General features: G+C 45.7%; 1 protein-coding gene across 1 annotated transcript in view; it reads left to right on the plus strand.

Annotated features, from left to right (window-relative positions):
* The window catches only part of LOC103188142 (centrosome-associated protein CEP250-like), a 66,205-nt gene extending 45,240 nt beyond the window's left edge, over positions 1-20,965 (plus strand). Inside the window, exons 47-61 of the mRNA XM_042342259.1 lie at positions 3,145-3,174; positions 4,595-4,621; positions 5,217-5,252; positions 6,251-6,286; positions 7,188-7,223; positions 7,447-7,482; positions 10,331-10,354; positions 11,500-11,526; positions 13,123-13,155; positions 17,060-17,086; positions 18,044-18,199; positions 18,738-18,812; positions 19,787-19,822; positions 20,344-20,400; positions 20,853-20,965. Coding sequence (XP_042198193.1) covers positions 3,145-3,174; positions 4,595-4,621; positions 5,217-5,252; positions 6,251-6,286; positions 7,188-7,223; positions 7,447-7,482; positions 10,331-10,354; positions 11,500-11,526; positions 13,123-13,155; positions 17,060-17,086; positions 18,044-18,199; positions 18,738-18,812; positions 19,787-19,822; positions 20,344-20,400; positions 20,853-20,965 — 749 coding nt within the window. The remainder of the gene's footprint in view (positions 1-3,144; positions 3,175-4,594; positions 4,622-5,216; positions 5,253-6,250; positions 6,287-7,187; positions 7,224-7,446; positions 7,483-10,330; positions 10,355-11,499; positions 11,527-13,122; positions 13,156-17,059; positions 17,087-18,043; positions 18,200-18,737; positions 18,813-19,786; positions 19,823-20,343; positions 20,401-20,852) is intronic.
* Positions 20,966-23,115: the final 2,150 nt, after the last annotated feature.

Consider the following 23,115-nt stretch of genomic DNA (forward strand, 5'->3'; position numbering starts at 1 on the left):
GATCGCTTTTCCTGGGGTAATAATTCCTTTTTAGAAAAATGGTCATTCAATCCACGACTGTTTGTGGAACACTGATATGTGCAATTGGCTGCCGCGAGTGGCCCACAAAATACACAGTGTATCCTGTGAAGCGCTTTGAGACGCCGCGAAGATGTGATAAGGCGCTGTATCAAATGCAAAGATTATAATTATATTTATATTTCACCTTAAACATCGCACTTTCACTTGAGAAGAGAGTTTCCCTCTCTGACACCACCCCCCTGCTCCCCTCTGACCCCCCCCTCCACACCCCCCATCCCCCCCGTCCGCCCGGTGTCTTGGCCGACAATCCCCTTGATAAAACTGTGTTTACCTGTTTGTGGGGTCATCGATGTGGGTAAAATGGTCCACTGTATCCTCAGAAACTGCCTTCTGTTTTAAGGGCTCTGAGATATATAAGTGCAAATTGTGTTCTCGAATAGCGCTGCAGGAGATCTTTAACTACACACAATAATATAGTTCAATAGAAGTATTGTTTGGTTTTTCAGCACTGAATTCTTGTAAAGCAAGACTGCAGGCTACCAGTAAGCAACACGCTCTTAACTATTGGAAAGTGTTCGTGAAATGTTCTATTGTGTGTGTGGTATTAAAAATGCATTGAAAGACTCAAATCCAGGAAAACACTTTAGGGATGAAAGTCAGACAGGAGAAGGATAGGAGACTGGTTTCGAGTTGTGATTTGAGTCTGGGGAATATTAAACTGACTGCGAAACCTGACCCCAACAGAGGAGGGGAAAGCACTCAAAAAGGAAGACCTGATCAAAGACATAATCAAAACAACCACGCTGACGGACACAGGTGGGCACTCATTTACCTCAGCGTTCACAGGCTTTTATTTAGTGATAATAACACTGCTAACATTTGGGACTTTAGAGGAAAACCCCTAATTAATTTATTGTTGGATTTCTAGTAAAAAGTGTCGAGAAAAGGATAAAAGAATTAGGTAAGGAGAATGTGTGTGTCAATTTAAAGCTTAGGCTAATACATTTGTCCTGTGGCTGAGTGGTTAGACCACTCGCCTGGTAAGCGAGAAGACCCGGGTTCGATTCTCGGAAGGATGAAACGTTGGGCAAGTTTCCTTACTCCACCGACTCTGTTTATCCAGCAGCAAGTAAGAACCAACAATAACAACTGCAAAATTACACTTGAAAAGGGCCTTTCACATTGGGAGGACGTCCCAAGGCACTGAACAGTCAGGGATCAGGACCCGAGCATGTGGGAGAGAAGGGTTGGGATGAGGGAGGGCAGAGGGGGTAGGAGGGGCAAGGACATGGTGGGCCTTGAAAGTGAGGACGAGGATTTTGAATTCTATCCTCTGAGGGATGGGGAGCCAATGGGGCCGGTGAGGGTGGGAGTGATGAGGTCACGGAACCTGGTGCAGGAGAGGACATGAGCTGCAGAGTTCTGGATGATCTGTAGCGTGTGGAGGGAAGAGTTGGGGAGACCGACAAGTTGGGATTCCATAGTCGAGCCTTGAGGTGACGTATGCGTGTATGGCGATTTGCGGAGCGATGTCCCTGGAGTAATAACACCTTCAAAATAATAATAAAATGGTCACTAAAAATCTGCGGCTGTTTGTGGGACGCTGCTGCACGCAATTGGCTGCTGCGTTTCACCCACAAAATATACAGTCAATTTACTTTACAGTATGTTTTGTGAAGCTCTTTGAGATGACTTGAAGACGTTATAAGGCGCTACATCAAATGCAAGGATTATTATTATGAAGCTCTCTGGGACATTACCCTGCGTGAGGGGCGCTATATAAATGCAAGTTGTTGTTGTGGTTTTGTCCGCTGGTTATAAACGGTTTGCGTTGTATTTCTATCATGGCGTGAAAAATACATGTCAATGTGTCTGGTATTGTTAAAAATATTCAGCATTTAAATGTTCCTTTTTTAATATAGAAGACGAGATTGCCGCAGTAAAAAAAGGTGGGGACTGAATATGATTGAACGCTTCACGTTACAGTTTATCTCTGACTCCTTGTTCCAGGCTTCTCACGCGATTTAACATAAATCTTTTCATAAACCATTCGCACAGCAGCTTCCATTATCGTTTTTGTCGCAGCGAAAAAGCTTACTCTGACACTCACTCCACCTCGTTCTTTTCTTTCTGTCTTATTGTCCACCTGAACACAGGATAATCGAGGCTTAAAGTCTTACCTGACGGACGGTGTCTCTGGCACTGTGCTGCTCCCACACCTCCAGAGCTGTCTTCTTAGTGTCTTCTTAGTCTGTAGGCAATTGGCTGCTGCGTTTCGCCCACAAAACATAGTTTATGGTATATCCTGCAAAGTGCTTTGAGACGTCTCAATTATGTGATAAGCCGCTATACCAAATGCAAGAATTATTATATGAGTTCCAAGACCCTGACGTGTGTGTGTGTGGGGGGGTGGGGGGGGAGCCTTGAACCCACAAGTTCTAACTCTGAGATGAGGATCCACACGACTGGCACTCAGTGTTAATAATAATAATCCTTGCATTTGATATTGCGTCTTATCACATCTTCGAGACGTCTCAAAGCTTCACAGGATTTAGTGTCAAGTGAATTGAATGTAGATTTTGCAGGTAAAATGCCGCAGCCAATTGTGCACAGCAGCGTCCCGCAAGCAGTCGTGGATTGAGTGACCAAATTATTATTATTATTAATCAATTATTATTTAAGATCACACAGAATTGTGGAAAATTATTAAATTCCAAAGCCATTTTTGTACGAACTGTGGAAAAGCGGCTTCCAAACCAAGACTGAATCAAAGAATGTTCCACCATTCTACATTCAACATCTTTTATAATTTGAAATCTGTAGGATTTATCTAAGGTTTAAAAATCAATCTAAGAAAGGAGGCAACATGACAGCTTTACTACATTGGTTTAATCAGTCATTAGAGCCACTTGAAATTGATGTTTCGTGAACACATCAGCGTCCAAAAAATAAAACTCCTCTCGGCTTTAGGTTTGAAGCAAACAATTCCAGATCCACAACTCCACGCTCAAAAGTTAGCAAAACCACAGAGCAGAATTTGAAGCCGAAAGCAGCAGGAACAATGAAATTTCAACTTGCTGTTGGAATAAACTTGGATAATGGAATTGTTGTATTAATTTTCAGATTTAGACGAGTGTTTACTGGCCCTCACAGGTCAGACTTCCACATCATCAAAAGCTTATCAATTAATTTTAAAGTTTCCCTGAAAATGACGTTATTCTGCCCGACTGTGGATCGAGTTCAATATTTCTAGTCCTCATCGTTAAATCACTCCACGGTCTAACCCCCCACCGCCCCCCCACCCCCACACACACACACACACAGACCCTCTCGTCTCGATCACTCACGCCAAACCCAGCCGCTCTTTCCACTCAGCGGGCATCGGCTGGCTTCAAGCCCCTCCGCCATCCCTTACCATCGGGGTCAGCCTTTCAGCCTACCTGCCCTGTCCTCCCTCATGTTGGCCTTACTACACCAACTGCCAGCATTACTACACCAACTGCCAGCTCGCTGCCCTCCACAACTCTTCCCTCCACAAGCTGTAGATTATTCAGAACTCTGCTGCTCGTGTCCTCTCCTGCACCAGGCTCCGCCATCCAATCACCCCTGTTCTTACCCGGCTTCACTAGTTCCCCATCCCTTAGAGAATCGAGTACAAAACCCTTGTTCTCACCTTCAAGGCCCTCCATGGTCTTGCTCCCACCCTACCTCTCCGACCTCATGTCCCCGATATCAGCCAATCTGCTCCATCCGCTCGGCGGACACTGGACTGCTGATCCCCCGCACTTCCTGCCCCACCATCGGCAGCCAGGTATTCATCATCTCTGGCCCACACTCTGGAACTCTATCCCCCAATCCCTCTGCCTCACCCCCTCTCTTGTCTCTTTAAAATTCCATCTCAAGACCCTCCTCTTGGACCATACTTTCGGCAACCCTAGCCCTAACCCTCCCCCTCCCCGCCATCCTGATCCCAACCACCCGCTCGGGTCTGATCCCTGACTGTCCAGCGCCTTGGGACGTCCTCCTGATGTGAAAGACGTTTTACTAATGTAATTTGATGTTGTTGCTGACAATTCATTGTGGCTTCGTCGCGAACAGTTCTGTACATTTTGTCGACGCAATGAGGCGAGGCATTAAATGCAGGAATTGTTATTTTATTACTGTTGTAGTTTTTGTCTCTGTTCTTGTTATTATTCATTATTATTTGTTTATCCTCGTGATCTTGATGAACAAGGCTGAAAAGTGAACAATCCCAATCATACACCGACTGTGATGAAATGACGCTTTGTGTGTCTTATGCTATTTGTGTGTTTTACAGACACAAAATTTCCTCTGGATCAAGTCGATTCTCTCGGTTTGTAAAGTTTGTAAAGCCAATTGGTGGGGGGAGGGGTTGGGGGTGGTCTATAACCGGGGCACCAGCCAGTGTAACGTAGTGACTGGGGGGTAGGGGTGTAACCCTGGGAACAGGAGTACGGAGTGAATGACATCGATAGAAACGTTTCTCTTTTTTTGATGTAAAACTGATTTGAAAAACAAATTAGATTGAAAACGCTTTTGTTCTCTTTTGTAGACGCCCAAAAGGCACGATTAGAAACAGGTGTGATTTAAGATCTAAACAACGCAATGTTTCTCTTCAGTCGAGGTTTCGGAATCAATATTTCTCGGGCTTCGAGAGAGAGTAACATCACTTTGTTTTTTATTTCTCTATCTTCTTGGAATCTTGGTGTTTATTGTCCTCCTTTCAGAGAGTCAGAGACACAGGCTCTCCTGCTCGGCACCCACCAGGGCCTCCTCACCTCAAGGGCTGGATGCACTCCCCACCTCACCTCCACCTCTCTTGATTCCAGCCCCCAGGTCGGACGCAAATCCTTGAATGTCCAGGGCCTTGGGAGGTTCTTCCGATGTGGAAGGCACTAAATAAATGTAATGTGTAGTGGTTGATAACAATAATAATCCTTGCATTTCATATAGCGCATTATCAAGTCTTCGAGACGTCTCAAAGCACTTTACAGAATATACTATAAAGTGAATTGACTGTATATCTTGTGGGCGAAACACGGCAGCCAATTGCGCACAGCAGCGTCCCACAAACAGAAATGATTTCACGTGTGAAATGCCAACACAATGAGAATAATCCTCCACTATTGTACTATTTTAAAGACTCATTGATTAATATGCTTCATGTTTTTCAGTATTGGAAGAATGTAATTCAAGTTTAGCAAAAGCAGGTACAAATGAGGATCAAAACTGAATTTAGGTGATTTAATTGAGGAGTAAAATATGACTCTTGTCGCTTTGAATGCAGTCTCGCTACCTTTTTATTGCTGTTGCCAATCAGAAGAAAAACAAGATATTTTATTAATAATAAAAAATCTTAAGATTCGGTACCGCAACATTCACGTTGGGGGGGATATCTCAAAGCGTTTTGCAAGGTTTTCAACATAAAACGTAGTCACTGCGTGGGGTTTGTGGGCGAATTTTTTAATAAAATGTTATTCAATTGAGTAGAAATCCAGACATTTGACTGAGAATTTCTTTCCATAGTTGCGCACAAAATACAGCTGTCCACAGGTATAAACGATCACACGTCGCGATGTGAACAGTGTTAACATTTGTTGTTCTTTTACCGTTCAATTGGAGTTATCTGTGGCCTTGTTACACCTTGGTTGTATTTGGATCCATTTCAGAAGTGTTAATGATAATAATAATCTTCGTATTTGATACAGAGCCTTATCACGTCTTCGAGACTTCTCAAAGCGCTTCACAGAATATACTGTAAAAGTGAATTGACTGTATATTTTGTGGGCGAAACACAGCAGCCAATTGCGCACAGCAGTGAATGTCCCACAAACTCTCGTGGGTCAAAGTGACCAATTTACTGTTTTTTAAAGGAATTATTATCCCCAGAAAAGCGATCCGCCAATTGACTAACAACCCAGTTCCTACTGGGTAAACAGAGGCATGTGGAGTAGGGAAACTTGCCTAACATTTCGCCCTGCCCAGGAATCAACCCAATTCTCTCTAATGAGGAATAATGCAGCATGGGGGCAATCGACAACAATAATAAATATCCTGATATTTTTACACATTCCTCACATCTCGAAGTTCTTTGCAGGATTTTCACTACAAAATATAGTGGCTGTGCGTTCTGCGGGCAATGTAGAACAATGTAATTACAAACACTGAAATTACTCTCCAAACGTGTAACCATTTTATTTTGTCTCAGATTTAACTGCCGCCAAAGAAGAATTGCAGACAATAGGTAAAGGGAATCAATTAATGTTTTTTTTTGAAGGCTTAAAGGAAAATACCCTTAGCTGCTTGTGTCTATCGCAGGTGTTTAATTATTGAGCAATGAAATTCCAAGTCGAAACAACACAAATTGCTTCACATTTAATTAAAATAGTTAATTAAAACCAGCGGCCGTGATTCGCCCACACAATCTATTTTACAATGCATTATGTGAAGCGATTTGAGACATCCCAACAACACGATAAGGCATTATATCAAATGCAAGGATTATTACTATTATTACATCTGGTTTTTAAAGGGGATTGACTGTATATTTGTGAGGGAATGAGACAGTCAATTTTGCCTTCTCTAAATATTAAGCATCATTGGAATAACAGACCCTCAATGCTAACAATTCTGGAAACCTCAGCGTGTTTTTCCTGCAAATCTCTACTTTGCTAAAATAAAACATTTTTCTGTGATTATCCATGCATTTTGATAAAACAGTGAAATGTTTGAACAGCACAAGAAAGCCAATCAGAACAGCAATGTTACTGAAGCTCTGGGCTGTTCACTTTACACAACATAACACTTTGCTGTTTGGGGATGTAAATGAGTAAGTTTTCCAATATGTTGCCGGATATTCTGGAATTTTGGGGGGATATTTCGAGATTACGTCTTAATAGTCAGCGGCTGTTACTTCATATACCTCAGCGTCCGATAATTATTGTTTTGCTGAAAAACAGAGGAGCAAATCATTCAAAGCGAGAAAGGTAAGATTGCCAACTTGTCGCTCAGAGCCGTTTCCTCTCACAAGACCGAACCGAGCGAGTGATTTTATCGGGTGGATTGAAGGGAAACCATCAAGCGTTAATTTAAACAAACCTATTGAATTGACCCTTTTGGTTCTTTTTCTGTGCCTCTCTGCCCAGATCAAGTCACCTGTGAAGAGGATATAAAAGAAGCTAGTGAGAATAACCTTGTTTGTTTAACCCTTCATGACAGAATCGCCATCACCCCAGTCCTCACCCACACTCCTTCCCTCCCCATCACTCAGGTCCTCGCCAGGCTTTCTCTCTCTCTATCCCCTCCCCAGCTCTGCGTCAAACCCCAACACTGTCCATCACCGCGAGACACTGCCCCGAGTGAAGGGCGCTGTGTGAACACTCCTTGGGTTGGTTTTGTTTTCAGAGCTAAAAAAATGCCAGGTGGATCTGAAAAAAGCAGGTGAGAATGACGTCAGTGTCTTGTTCTCAATCTTTATGAACAAATAAAAAATGAATTGAAATATATGTTGTGATGGAGAGTGGTGAGGTGGGAGGCGAGGAGAGTGGTGAGGTGGGAGGCGAAGAGAGTGGCAAGGTGGGAGGTGAGAGTGGCGAGGTGGGAGGCGAGGAGAGTGGTGAGGTGGGAGGTGAGGAGAGTGGCGAGGTGGGAGGTGAGAGTGGCGAGGTGGGAGGCGAGGAGAGTGGTGAGGTGGGAGGTGAGGAGAGTGGCGAGGTGGGAGGTGAGAGTGGCGAGGTGGGAGGCGAGGAGAGTGGTGAGGTGGGAGGTGAGAGTGGCGAGGTGGGAGGCGAGGAGAGTGGCGAGGTGGGAGGTGAGAGTGGTGAGGTGGGAGGTGAGAGTGGCGAGGTGGGAGGCGAGGAGAGTGGTGAGGTGGGAGGTGAGGAGAGTGGTGAGGTGGGAGGTGAGGAGAGTGGCGAGGTGGGAGGCGAGGAGAGTGGCGAGGCGGGAGGCGAAGACTGTGGAAAAAGGATTTAGATCACTTCATTTATCTTATAGAGGAGAAGCTGGCTGAAAATGAGAAAGGTAACCAATGGTAGAATTGAAAGCAGGCAGTAAGATTGGTCTGTCACACCCTCACTCCATTGATATTTCTATCGTGACTATTATTGTCATCCGCTTGTCTCTCACCTCCGAGTGAGAACGTTCTTGGTTCGATATTCCCCCACCCTTCCACCCCCACCCTCCCCACCCCACACACCACCCCCCACTCACACCCACAACCCCCCACACACACGCACACCCGGAGTCCTGTAGACATAGGTTGGCAAGAGCCAAGGCTTGGGGAGCCCAGAGTGTGAGTTGGGGTAACTGCTGGAGTCAAACCAGATAAAACAGCACAGATTGCCATTGATGTCTAGCAAGCTTTCCCACTGCTTGTCCAGAGAATAATAATAATAATAATCCTTGCATTTGATATAGCGCTTTTCACGTCTTCTCGGCGTCTCAAAGCGCTTCACAGTGAATTGACTCTATATTTGTGGGCGAACGCGGCAGCCAATGTCCCCACAAACAGTCATGGATTGACAATGACCAATTTATTATTGTTTTGGTTTTGGAGGGATTATTATTAGGCTCTGTGTGGAGTAAGGAAACTTGCCCAAGGTTTCGCCCTCTGCCTGGAATTGAACCCAGGTCTCTCACTTGCAAAACGAGTGCTCTAACCACTGAGCTACAGGACTCCACCCTTGTGAAATTGGGTTCAAGCGTTTGTCAGAAACCACACCGAGGATATTAATACAACGTTTTATTAACAATTATAAAACCACACAAGCCTAAGCATCACATTACACCCGACCCATTATCATTACTCAGCGCGTTTAAATGACAACTAAAGCACTATCTTAACAAGATACACTCAATACTAAAATTCTAATCATATATATAAACACGTTATTTGACATATGAAATGTGCCTAAATAAGCTTTAACTGTTTTGTATGTATGTTGGGCGCGTGTTTTAGTAAGCAGGAGAGATACTACCAAGCAGGCAGGAGATTGTAATGAAGTTCTAAAGCTGGCACATAAGTTAAACACTGTCTCTGGAGTGCTGCTGGCTGCAAACATCTCTGGCTTGCTTCTAGCTGCAAACGTCTCTTGGTTGTCCACTCCGGCAAGGGCTGAACTTGTTCTCTTTGCTGTCCACTCCAGCGAGAGCTGGACTTGTCCTCTTTCCCTCAAAGGCACTCTTCTTCCTCTCCGTTGAGGTTCATTCCCTTCCTCTCCTCGGAGGCTCCTCAGAGACTCTCCAGAGACTCTCCCAAGGCTCTTCTCAAGGCTCTTCCGAGCCTCTTCTCGAGGTTCTTCCCGCGGCTCTTCCATGGCTCTTCGCCAGTTCTTCTAACTAGTATTGGCTATCGATTTTAATACTCATACCCCTTTTTCTGTGTTCTAACTTTTTTTCATGACTTCTTTCCCGCTCTGTGCACTTTCCCAGGCATTCTTTCCCTATCTTCAAGTTGTTTCTCTTGTACCAGCTGGTAGTATCTTCTGCAAAAGAACAATACTCCTCCTATTCCATCTTATCTAACCCAAACCACCTGGATCAATGTCCCTGAAGTTTCAGTCCTTCTTTCTAACTCTGTCCATGTGACCTGCTCACTTTAAGTTTATTCTCAGTTTTAATTACCAGTTTGTTTCCCATCCATTCTCCTGGTCCAATTATCCCAGGTTCCTATCTCTCCTGCCCGTAGCTCACATGCCCTTGTAAGCGCAGATGGCCTACAACCCATCCTCTAGATCCAGCTATCCCTATCTTCCCTGGCCATGGATTACATTCCAGTGTACTCCTCCTAGCTCGGTGCCTCTTTACTAGGACTGTGTGTGTGTGCCACATGGCAGTTTTTATTTTAATTCATTCTGATTAATTCATCTATTCACTACATGATCAATACTAATGATTTTTATATATCATCCCAACTATTTACTTCCTACCAGTTACTGCCTTGCAGGGTTAACAGGCGCCGAGTGGGATGACTTCCTGCTCCCAGTGACTGGTCGGCCCTTCCAGGTCCTGACGATGAGCCTGGCTGGGCTGTGCTGTCATCAGCAGTTAATGCCCTGGGATACCGCAGACCCGCCTCGCTCAGGAACCGGGCTGCCCAGACCACCGCTGAGGGCTGGCTCGATCCTGCATTCCATTGCAAGCAGCGTGACCTTGGAGCCAGTTCACCCTGTTTACCGCCCCCCGAAAGACAGTCTCACCCGGCAAAGCCTCCATTGACAATGACAATGACAAAACACTGTTTTGTATGAAAATGTTCCAAGAATTCTTTCTTTTTATTGTCTTTCAGAATTCAAAAAGCTGAAAACAGGAAGTAAGAATAAATATGATTAATGTGAAAGTCGACATGAATAAAAGTCAAACCCAGAACAGCGGTTTAGGGAGGAACTGAGACAGGAGAACCACACAACAGGGGTTTGGAGTTGCAGCAACAATGACAACTTGCATTTATACAGCGCCCTTCACTCAGGGTAGTGTCCCAGAGCGCTTCACAGTGGCCGAGTTTGACAAGGAGCCAGGGCAAGAGGAAGGGGGAAAGGTGACCGTAAGACCGATCACACAGGGAGTTCTTTAGGCTTGAGTTGACGTGAGGAGCTAAGGGGGCAAGGAGGAGGGAATGAGGGAGAGAGTTCCAGAACAGACAATGTGAACAATTTCAGAACAAACAATGTGAAGTTATTATTTACCCAGAGCCGGGAGGTGGTTGGGGTGCGGGGGGGGGAAGTTAACCAGTGGAAGAGGTTGGTCAGGACACCAAGAGAGAGAAACTCCCTTCTCTTTTCCTGACTATGCCGCGGGAGAACTTTAACGTTTGCCTGAACAAGGCACAAACGGGATTGAGGATTACCTTCTCATCCCAAGTCTCCGACAATGCGGTGCTCCTTCCCCTCCTCTGAAGGGTCATTTTAGACTCTTTGAGTTCCGCGTCCCTGGCCTGTACGTGTTAGACTTGACCCCAGAAGCTCCTGGCTGCTTGGGTGATAGTTTTGAAATTGAGGGATCATTATTCAAAAAAAAGATAAATCGTTTCCTTGTTTTCCAGTAACTGAAGACTATTTGCGTAAGAATGATATTCATCCTATTTAATGGGAATATTTGTGATGAAACATGCCATTGATCAGGTTCTGGGTTGCGAACCCCTCAGATCTCGCTTTCATTAATCCATTAAGAAGATAAATTTCAGCTGGTGTGAGGGTCCCCAGATCGGGCTGTTTAGAAATGAGCAGCACCACTGGCTGTACGGCTGGTGAACCACATGGACAATAGAGTCTCTTTATTTTGAAACTCTGAATGATTTTAGACCCCAACCTAAATGTAAAACTAATCTAAAAATCACATTTCTGTAAATGGGGTACGCAAGTCTAACATGGCATTTAAAACAAAACTGCCACCGTGTAATTGTGAATGTCAATTGCTCAAAAATCCAGTTGCCTCGAAAAACCATCATTATTTTTACAGGTAATCAGTTGAAGAAGAAAAAGGAAGGTGGGTTAGCAATGTTACAAACCTTTTATGTTACACGATACATGAGACTGATTGTTTTTTTATTTTCCTATTCCCCCCTCCTCCATTCTGTCAGAGTGGGATACAGCAGCAACGGAGAGAGAGAAAAAGAGAGAGACAGACACAGAGAGAATACAGTGCAGGTTTACCAGGAGTCACTAGCAGGTCATTGCTATCACAATAGACTGGAGAGGTCAGACCTCTTTTACACTTGCGAAGAAATGTTAAGGGGGGGCGACCAAATCACAGGCGTTTAAAATGATAAAAGGGGTTTGAGAAGGTTAACGTGAGGAGAATATTTTTTACACAGAAAGTTGTTACGGTCTGGAACGCATTGCCTGAAAGGCTGCTGGAAAAAGATTCAATAACAACTTTCAAAAGGGAATTAGAAAAGGAAACATTTACAAGGATGTGGGGAAGGAGCGGAAAGTGGGACTGATTGGGTAGCTTTTCCAAAGAGCCGGCACAGGTACAAAGGGCCAAATGGCCTCCTTCTGTGCTGTAATATTCCATGATTATATGAACATATAGTTCCGGGGTCCTGTAGCTTAGTGGTTAGAGCACTCGCTTGGCAAGCAAGACATTCCCAGCAGGGCAAAACGTTGGGCAAGTTTCCTTACTCCACACGCCTCTGTTTACCCAGCAGTAAGTAGGAACCCGGTTGTTGGTCGATTGGCGGATCGCTTTTCTGGGGGTAATAATAACTTCAAAAAAATGATAATAAAGTGGTCACTCAATCCACAACTGTTTGTGGGTCACTGCTGTGCGCAATTGGCTGCTGCGTTTCGCCCACAAAATATACGATAAATTCACTTTTCAGTATATTCTGTGAAGCGCTTTGAGACGTCTCGAAGACGTGATAAGGCGCTGTATCAAACACAAGGATTATTATTATTATATATAGGCTGTTTCCATTGGGGGTGGGGGTGGTGGCAGGTGGGGGGATTGATATTCAAGGAACATATCCCCGCAAACGGCCATGAAGTGGGTGAATGATTGTATCTGGGGGATTGTCAGCCAGGACACGAGGAGGGGAGAGAGAGAGCGAAATAAGCTCCTTTCTCTTTTACAATAAAAATGTTTCATGGATTAATTGTTTTGTTTTATTCAGAGCTGGCTGCTTGTAAAATAGCCTTACAGGAAATGAGTGAGTATAAAGTTTGCATTTATGAGCGAAGTCGGCTACGCTGTGAGTAACTGAGACCCAACCAACCAAAGTTCAAGCATGAGAGAGAAAGAGAGGGAGTGCGCATTACATCCCAGACACGAGGAGATTCCCGTATATAGATGTCTTGTGTGGGATTGATCACGGTGACCGGGTTCCACCTCTGATAATTGCTCATAAATTGACAGTTGATTTTTACAGTGGTGGGTTATGTACCATGGAATAGAATCAGAATATTACAGCACAGAAGGAGGCCATTCGGCCCATCGTGCCTGTGCCGGCTTTTTGGAACAGCTGTTCCTTCGCTCTCTGTTTCCCCATATCCTTGTAAGTTGTTTGTTTACAAGTATCTATCCCTCTGCCCTCTCTGGTTCTTCTGAACCTGTATTTATGAGTTGCTCTAATTTTCACAGGAAAGAAAGTGTATGAAAACCTATCTGAAGCAGGTAATGTTTTATAAAAATATTTGTAATAATAATAATCTTTGCTTTCGAAACGGCACCAAGTGCTATGCAGGCTTTTAACCGAGAAGTGTAGTGACTGTGAGTTTCGAGGGCAGCCCCCCATTTTGCGCGCATCGATGACCCCGCGAAGAGCCATGAAGCGAGCGAATGAGTTTATTTGGGAGATTGTCGGCCAAACGGGTAAAGAGGGATCGAGCGGTGAGGAAGGGTAGAGGCGGGGAGTACCAGAGGATCAAGTCGCAGTGGCTGGAAGCCCGGCCACCAATGGTGGATCGGAGAGAGAGAGAGAGAGAGAGAAAAACTCGCTTCTCTTTTCAGTGCGATTGCAATCTCAAAACAAACTGAAATGTCTAATTGCTTTACAGCCAAAGAGTACTACACCAAAAAGGATGGTGCGTAAGCAGATGATTCAAAACGATGTACAAATATGAATGCTTCTTGCTTCTTGTATCACAGTTTACTGCACCAGTGTTCTGACTGAGTCCTGATACTCTTGTACGCAATTGGCTGCTGCGTTTCGCCCACAAAATCCAGTCAAATCACTTGACAGTATATTCTGTGAAGCGCTTTGAGACGTCTCGACGACGTGATAAGGCGCTGTATCAAATACGATAATTATTATTATATTTCTTATTGTATTACCTCCTCAATCCCACTTCCTTCCCCACACACTCAGCTCTACCCCCCCCTCCCCATTAGGGCCTCCTGCTTGTCTTGGGCAAGTTTCCTTACTCCACACGCCTCTGTTTACCTGGCAGTCAGTAGGAACCCAGTCATTAGTGGATTGGCCTTTCCAGGGATAATAATTAAAAATAACACAGTGTCCATGACAGTTTGTGGGACACTCACTGCTGTTCGTAATTAACAGCCGCATTTCGCCTACAAAATATACAGTCATTTCACTTTAGAGTATTTTCTGTGAAGCGCTTTGAGGTGTCTTGAAGATGTGGGAAGGAGCTACATCAAATGTAAGGATGATTATTATTTGTCCAGCTTGGGTTTTGCGGAGTCAATATATGCCGTGACGGACGGTATACAAACTCCGATTGGTGTGAAGCAACTTTTAGCAGGTGGGGTTTAGCGTGAAGCTCGGGGAAGAACGTGCGATCAACTGCGATCCTTCTCATGATTAAGTGAAATAAAAGGGAGATTCTCAGACATACTCAGGCTGAAGGCCATCACCGGATCACATCAAATTCAAGATTTGTTTTTGCTTTTCAGAATTAAAAGAATGTGCCAAGAAAATCAGGGATTTAGGTGATAAAAGACGTGTTAAATAATAATAATTAATAATCCCAATCCTCGCCAAACTCCACCCCTCCCTCCCCATCACCCCGGTCATCAGCCTCAGGCACTGTACAAATGTAATTTGTTGTTGTTGTCACAGATGATTTTGTCATTGCTGTTGTGGGAACGATAATAAAACCAGACTCTTTTATTCTCCGAGCAGAACATTTCAATACACAACAAACTGAAGGTGATGAAACGTCCTGAAGACTGCTGACACAACGCGAGCTCTGCCTGCCCATTCCTTTCAGTTTTTGAGACGCCTTAACCTTTCTCAGGCATCTCAGTTTGTGTGTCTCAGTCCTTGGTTCAGCCACATTCCCCTGAGTCAGAAGCGCCCCCCGCCCCCCCACCCCACCCTCCCAGCAACCACCCCACCCCGGTTTCCGTGGACGTGTGTCAGGTACCTGGTCTCAGCGACGGGTTTCCTGTTACGTGCAGGTCAGATACCCACACGGGCAAACCCCCCTCAAAAAATACATCCAAAGAAAGAATAAAAGAACGCATCAACTACTGATTAATGAAGCGTTTACGATTATATTTTTAACAGAGTTGATTAAGGTGACAAGCATCTTTGAAGGAAGGGGTCAGGAAAATTATCAATTATTTTCTTCTTTTAAAAGTTTTCATAATGTTGACATATATAAATACCATTTACCTACATATATATCATCAGATATTCCGCGACTGTGCCTGTTCAGGTGGACATTAGCATCCGCGGTGCTCTGTGTGCGTGTGTGTGTGTGCTCGGTCATCTGAACTGCTCCCTCTGTGGCCTACCTCCCGCACTGATTTATCCTCCTCACTCACTCTCCTCCACCACCCTTGATGCCCTGGCCTCCCCTCACCTTCCAAACCGCCTCCTACTGACGAATCTCACCCTGGCACACTCTGCTCCCTCAAGCGTCAGGTGCCCAACACACCTGACTCAAGTCTGACCTAAAGGTCCACCAGCAGATCCGGCTGAACCACATCAAAATGTACCGCTCTGCCCTCGCCTCTGCCAAATCATCCTCCAACTCCAAGATAATCTTGGAGGTGAAGGACATCCCCAGGCTCCTCTTCTCCATCACCAACAGACTCCTACGTCCACCCTCCCACGCCTCGGCCAGTCTCTCCTCAAACTCTGACTGTGAGGAGATGCTGAATTGCTTCGAGTGCAAAATTGAGTCGATCCATTCAGCTGCCTCAATCCTCCCAACCGCCACTCCCACCCCATCTCAGCCCCACACTCCCACCCCTACTTATCCCTCCCTCCACAACTTCGAATCTGTCTCTCCCTCCTCTCTCATCACCACATATCCAGCATGAAACACACCACCTGCTCCCTTGACCCGATCCCCACCCCTCTCCTAACCTCCTAGCTCCACCTCATTGCCCCTCTACTCACGACACCATCAATTTCTCCCTTTCATCTGGCACTGTTCCCATCCCCCTAAAAACAGCTTCAATCACCCCCTTCTGAAAAAACCTTCCCTGGACCCATCCCTGCCTTCTAACTACCAGCCCATCTCCAACCTCCCTTTTCGTTCAAAGGTCCTTGAAAGAGTCATTGCTTCCCAGCTTCAGTGTCAGCATCCACAGTTGCACACTACACCTCACCAAGCCAGTTAGGAACCTGCACATCTTTTTCGACCCTCAACTGTCCTTTCTCCCCCATATCCATGCCATGACTCGCTCTGCCTTCCCCCATTGTCCAACTCCGCCACTGCCTCACCCCTCAGGCCACCAAAACCCTCATACATGCATTCATCACCTCAAGGCTCAACTATGGAAACTCCCTCTTTGTTGGGCTCCCCAACTCTTCCCCCCACAAACTGCAGATCATCCAGAACTCTGCAGCTCATGTCCTCTCCCACACCAGGCTCCATGACTCCATTAACCACATCCTTCGCCCGGCTCCACTGGCTCCCTATCCCTCAGAGGATAGAATTCAAAATCCTTGTCCTCACTTTCAAGGTCATCCATGGCCTTGCCCCTCCTACATCTCTGACATGTTGACCCCTATCAACTTGCCCACTCCCTCCACTCAGCAGCCTCCAGCCTATTCCATGTCTCCCGCCTGATCAGCCCTACCATTGGGCTTTCAGCCTCTCTGTCCCCACCCTGTGGAACTCCACCCCACAGTCCTCTCACCTCGTTCCCTCTCTTGCTTCCTTCAAGGCACGACCCAAGATGTCCTTTTAGACTGTACCTTCAGCCGCCCTCCTTCCCCCTCTGCCCTCCCTCATCCTAACCCTGCCCCCCACGCTCGGGTCCTGATCACTGACTGTTCAGCGCCTTTGACGTCCTCCCAACATGAAAGGCACCTTCCAAATGTAATTTTGTTGTTGTCGTTGTTGTGTGTCCTGGCTGGCAATCCCCCACCTACAATCGCTTGCTCGCTTCGCAGCTGTTCGAGTGGACGTTCCTGTATGCAAATCGAGGATGCCCGCAAAATGAAAATCTACTACAGTGAAAATCCTGTGAACGGCTTTGAGATGTCCTCCCTCCCGACAGATTAGGTGCTGGGTCGAACTCGAGGGTTATTATTGCTATTTCTTGTGCGTTGATCATTTAATGCCCTTCGATTTCTCTAAACTATTGCTTGACTCGACAGGAAAAATAAAGAAGAAGGTTGATAAAGGTATTTCCATTGAATTGCTTTTGCAGAAATGCCATCGGTCCCGAAAGGACTCCCTCCCCACCCAGCTGCTGGTCACTCAACTCCGCCTTCTCGCCCCCCTGCTGGCCGACACAACAACAACAGCAACTTGCACTTGTATAGGGCCCTCCACGCAGGGTGGTGTCTCAGAGCGCTTAACAATGGCGGAGCCTGGCTCCAAGCCGTTGGGAGGGGGTAGGGGGCTGTAAGCACGGACAAAGAGGACATTTTTCAGGCGGGACTTGAAAGAGGGGAAAGAGGGGGCAAGGCGGAGGGATTGAGAGAGAGTGTTCCAGAATTTTGGGGTGTAGTGGCTGAAAGCGTGACCTCCGATGGTGGGGCGGAGGATGCGAGGGACGAGCAGGAGGCCGGTGCCAGTCAAGCGGAGAGGTCATGTGATGGATTGGGGAGTCAGGACATCGGAGAGGTAGGGAGGTGCCAGGGAGTGAATGGATTGAAACTACCATCCCATCTCCAATTTACCCTTCCATGCCAAAGCCTTGAACGCATTGTTGCAGGTCAACTTCAGTCACACCTCTCCCTCCACTCCCTCCTCGAGCCTCTGCTGTCTGGGTTTCGCCCCGACTGCCCACAGCACACAGAGACAGCGCTTGTCAAAGTCACAATCGACATTCTCTCTATCTGTGACCAGGGCTCCCTCTGACTCCTCGTCCTCCTGGATCGCTTAGGCGCGTTCAACACAGTCGACCAGGCCATCCTCCTCCATCACCTCTCCTCCCTCCTCACTTTACAGTGTATCCTGTGAAGTGCTTTGAGAGGTTCTCTCGAGGTGAAAAGCGCTGTGTCAAATGATGTAAGATTACTGTCATTTGCTTTTCAGAACTAAGTTTGTGTAAAGAGAGCCTGAAAGCCGTCGGTGAGGACATGTTTCGAAAAGTATTTCTAAACTCGTAATTAAATGTTGCTGTCATTTACCAGTCTGTCGAGCTTTGCGTTTCACTGGCGAGTCTGGGAGCCATTTAACACACAGTAACACGCTGGAAAATCTGACTTCTGCAGAGGAAGGGAAAGAGCCAAACAAAGAGGATGCAGCTACAGCTAAGTTTCAGAAAACTCAGAGGCTCAAACTCATAGGTAGATAAAATAAATCGCTCCACCCCCGTGTGCAAATCATTAGCCACTCTCCCCCCCCCGCCATTTTAACTATGTGACTATTGAGTCCCCGATGTATGCGTGTTGGCTGGGGTGGGGGGGGGGGAGTGGGCTTCACCTCCTGACTCGGAAGCAAGAGCTCGGAGTTGGCCAGCCTCCCCTGGCTCCCTATCACCGAAAGGATCGATTTCAAGATCCTCACACTCGTTTTCAAATCCCTCCATTGCCTGGCACCTCCCTACCCGCCCCAACCACCCCCTGCCTTCTGCATATCCCCCGTGCCCTCCATTGGTGGCTGGGTTTTTAGCCATTACGCCCCGAAACTCTGAAACTCTCTCGGTCTATCCCTCCGCCTTGCCACCTCCTTCCCCGTCTACAGCTCGCACCTGAAGCCCTTCCTATTCGATTGCGCCTATGGTCACTTTCGTGCCCCCCACCCCACCCCTCCCCACCCCCCCCCCGGGTGACTACCAACACAATGTCATGTACAGATTAACTGATTCCTTTGTTGTGTTTCTAGAAAAAGATAAGATCAATGCTCTCAGTAAGAATCACCTTCGTTTTCGTGAAATGTTTCTTTCGTTACAGCTGGGAGGTTGGTTTTTCTTTTCACCTTAAAAAAATCTTTATTTTCTTTATTCAGAAAAACAACTAACATCACTAGAGAAAGGTAGGATTGAAAGCTTTCCGTCTCTTTTCCGTGAGGCATTTAGCTTAATTTGCCCTCCTGTTACAATCTGATATGAATTGTTTCCATCAATGCTAATATTACCCTCCACCTCTTGTCGTCATTCCTCAGCGTGTATCAGTCCGTGGCTCAGCCACTCACACTCTCACCTCTGATTCAGAAGGTTGTAGGTTCAAGCCCCCACCCTCCCTCCCCCCCCCCCCCCCACACACACACACACATAGAAACATACACACACACTCACACGTCTGGGACGTGGATCTCATATACGCTAACTGACATTCCAGCGCAGTGTTGGGGGGAGGGAATTCCACATTGTCAGCGACGACGTCCTTCAGATGAGATGTTGAAACTCCCCTCCCCCACTCTCCCATCTGTGCCCTGTTCACGGCAGTCTTTAAAGATCTCCCGTGGCACTGTCTGGAAAAGGGAAGGGTGTTGTACGTCTGTCTGTCTGTGTCTGTCTGTCTGTCTGTCTGTTTGTTTGTGATAATTTTGTGCTGTGAGTTTTTTGAAGTTTGGAAGTTTTGCAAACGTACTTTTAAGGTTAATTTCAGGGAAGAAGTTGTTTTCCATTCAGTAGGTGCATTAATGTGTGTCATGAATTTGGTTATAACTTTGTGCTAATGGTTTTGAGGAAAGGAGCTTTATATTGCAAATATACAAATATATTTACATATATAATTTATTTATATTTACAAATGTACAGTCAATTCATTTTACAGTATATTCTGTGAAGCGCTTTGAGAAGTCTAGAAGACGTGAAAAACACAATATCAAATGCAAGGATTATTACCATTATAATTATTATTATTATTGCAATTTAGGTTTTAATTTTCACTTTATTTTTACTCAGTAAATTTGTATGGTTTGGTTTTCAGAGATTGAGGACTGCAAAGAGGATCAAAAAATTGGTGGTGAGACTGAAGTTCATATTTATCTAAATAATTCAACTTCACCAATAAATTATTAGTTTCAACAGCCTTGCTCAGCGGTTAGAGCGCTCGCCTCGCAAGCGAGAAAACTCCGTACGATTCCCACCAGGGTGAAACGTTAGGCAAGTTTGCTTATTCCATGTGCCTTTGTTTATCGAGCAGTAAGTAGGAACCCAGCTGTTAGTCACTTGTCAGATCGCTTTTCCGGGGATAATAATTCCTTCACAAGAAAGAAAATAATATTTTGGTCACTAAATCCAGCGCTTTGAGACGTCTCAAAGAAGTGATCAAATGCAAGGATTATTATTATAATTACATTTTTTTTGGGGGGGGCACACAATGGTAGTAGAGAAGATTTTAAAGTGAAGCTGTTAACTCCTGCCGTATAATGTCCTGTTTAATAAAATAATCCCCGTGTCTGGTACAGTGCTGGTCAGGTCGGGAGGAAGTCTTAAAGCGTTATGCAGGATTTTATTTTGAAACATGGTGTCTGCGTTCCACAGGTAGTTGGTATTTTGTGCACAGTGACATCCTCATCGTGCTCGTCATGAAGCGAGCTAGTGATTTTATCTGGGGGATTATCAGTCAGGACACCAGGGGAGAGAAAGAGGAACACTTCATCATAGAGCGCTGTGCAAATTTAAAATACAAAGCAAGTTTGCCAAGAGTGTGTGGGGGAGATTAAAGAGTGGAACAAGGTTGCACGGGGGTGGTGGGGGGGAATTAACGAGAGAAACAGGGTTACCTTGGAAAGGAGTGGTTTGAGGCTGGGACACGAGGACCAGATTAAAAAGCAGCCATGATGGGGGTGTTTTGAGGAGATAGGATCGGGATGGGGAACAAGAGAGAGAGGGGAGGCTTCTTCATCCGAACCCCGATCTTAGACTACAAGACCATAAGACGTAAGAGCAGGAGTAAGCCATTCAGCCCCTCGAGCTTGCCCCGCCATTTAATAAGATTATGGCTGATCTTGTGAGCAAAGTCTCAGAGAGGCTGTTTGTTTTCCTTCCAGATGGATCATTCCAGCCTGAAACCAATGATGGCATTCGTAAGAAAATAAAAGTTCATTCCTGTCCTACAGAGTTTAGCAGCACAATCCATTCAGTGATTGATTGCCAACATTGAGATTGGGTTCAGTTTGTTTAAATGCCTCTCACCAGTTGCCCAAATTTACAACAACAACGACATTGCGATTCGCCCACAAACTATGCAGTCAATTCACTTTACAGTATGTTCTCGAAGACTTGATATATCAAACACGAGGATTATTGTTAAGGATTGTTATTATGATGATGTAAATAGCTAGCGTAACACAGGAAGGAAGGCAGATTCCGCAGCTTCAGTGTAAAATGTCCTTGTGTACCTCTCTGATCTGCTCCCCCTCCCCTTCGCTCGGCCGGTTCAGACCTCCTGCACGTCCCTCGTCAGCTCTCTCCACTCCGCCATTGTTGGCCGTGCTTTCAGCTCTAATAATAATAATAATAATAATAATCTTTGCATTTGATATAGCGCTTTTCACGTCGGGAGGATGTCCCAAAGCGCTTCACAGAACACACTAAAGTGAATTGACTGTATATCTCTAGGCCCCGACTTTCTTGTCACTCCCTGTCCCTACCCTGCCCCACTCTTTAACCCTTTTTCACGTCCCACCTGAAGACTTTCCTCTTCGACCGCGCCCACTCTCAGCAACTGAACCCCCCCCCCAGCCCCTCCCTGTCTCGCTCTGAGACACTGTCCCTGTGTAAACACGAGCTGTGGTTGGCATTGTTTTACATGATGATTATTCCTTTTTAGAGGCTACAATTGGGGTGATATCCAGGGGTATGGCTTTGAAATACAAAATCTTCAAACTATAGATATATTCTGGCTTCTGTGGCTGTGGTTGTTCTTCAAACGCTCCAGGACCCTGTCCCGAGTGAAGGCTGCTTTGTACACGCTCGATGTTCTTGTTCCTCTTATTGAACAAGTGGTATATTTATTATATCTCCACTGTTTCCAGAGATTCAATGACAATTGAGAACTGTGTTTTATTCATTGCGTTTACAATATAAAATATCGATTGCTGTTATTAGATCAGAATTCCCACAACTCTGAAAGATTATTATCAGTCGAGGTACAATATTGCTATTTTGCTCTTACAGATTTGGCTGAATGCCAAACCAAGCTACAGGAAGCTGGTATCCCATTTACCATCACTTTCATTTTAATTTTCTTGTTATAATTACAATAATAATTATCCTCACATTTGATGTGGGGAGAACGTCTCAATAACAATAATAATAACAAAAATAATGATCATTTTAATCCTCGACAAGGCACCATTCCCATCAGGTGGATGTATCAAAGTGCATTGCGGGATTTTCACAATGAAGTGTAGTGACTGTGTGTTTCGAGGACAGCCCCTGTTTTGCGCACAGTGATGACCTGCAAACAGCCCTGAAACGGACGAGTAATTTTATCAATGATATTGTCGGTCAGGACACCGGGAAAGAGAGAGAGAGACTCCCTTCTCTTTTCCCGACAGCGCCCGTGGAGATCTTTAACGTCCGCTTGAACAGGGCGCAGAGGAGGGGAGTGAGCTTTAATGTTTAACGTGGTGTGTGGAGTGGGGGGTGTGGGTGTGGGTGGAGTAGGGTGTGTGTGTGGACGGTGTTTGTGTGTGTGGAGTGGGGTCAGGGTGTTTCTATATGGCGTGGTGTGTATGTGTGGGGGGGGGGATGTGTGTGGAGTAGGTTGTGTGTGTGAAATGGGGTGTGGGTGGGGAGTGGAGTGTGTGTGGTGTTGAGTTTGTGTGTGGGTATGTGTTTGTGGGGTGTGTGTGTAGTGGGGTGGGGTATGTTTGTGGGGTGTGCGTGTGAAGTCGGTGTGTATGGAGTGGGGTGTGTTTGTGAGGTGTGTGTGGAGTGGGTGTGTGTGCGTGTGGAATGTACTTGTGGGTGTGTGGGGGCGTGTGTGGAGTGGTGTGTGCGTGTAATGGGTGTGTGTGTTTGTGGGGTATGTGTGTAGTGTATGAGTGGGTTTGTGTGGGTGGGGGGTGTTGGGAGAGTGGGGGACAATGACTGAAATTGCAGATAAAGATGGTTTTTGAGATGGACTTTGTGGAATGAGGTGAGGGAGGGGGGAGGGAGTCTTACATAAGCTGCTCTCTTTCCCATTTATATATTGTATGATTTTTTTTTACACACAATAACTGTGAGAGGTTATATCATCACTCGGGCTCTATCATCGGGAGCAATTTTTATATAAACCAAGTGTTTATGTGTCATTTTTACAGA

Source organism: Callorhinchus milii, unplaced genomic scaffold (genome assembly GCF_018977255.1).
Source record: "Callorhinchus milii isolate IMCB2004 unplaced genomic scaffold, IMCB_Cmil_1.0 Scaffold19, whole genome shotgun sequence".
Taxonomy (NCBI): Eukaryota; Metazoa; Chordata; class Chondrichthyes; order Chimaeriformes; family Callorhinchidae; genus Callorhinchus; species Callorhinchus milii.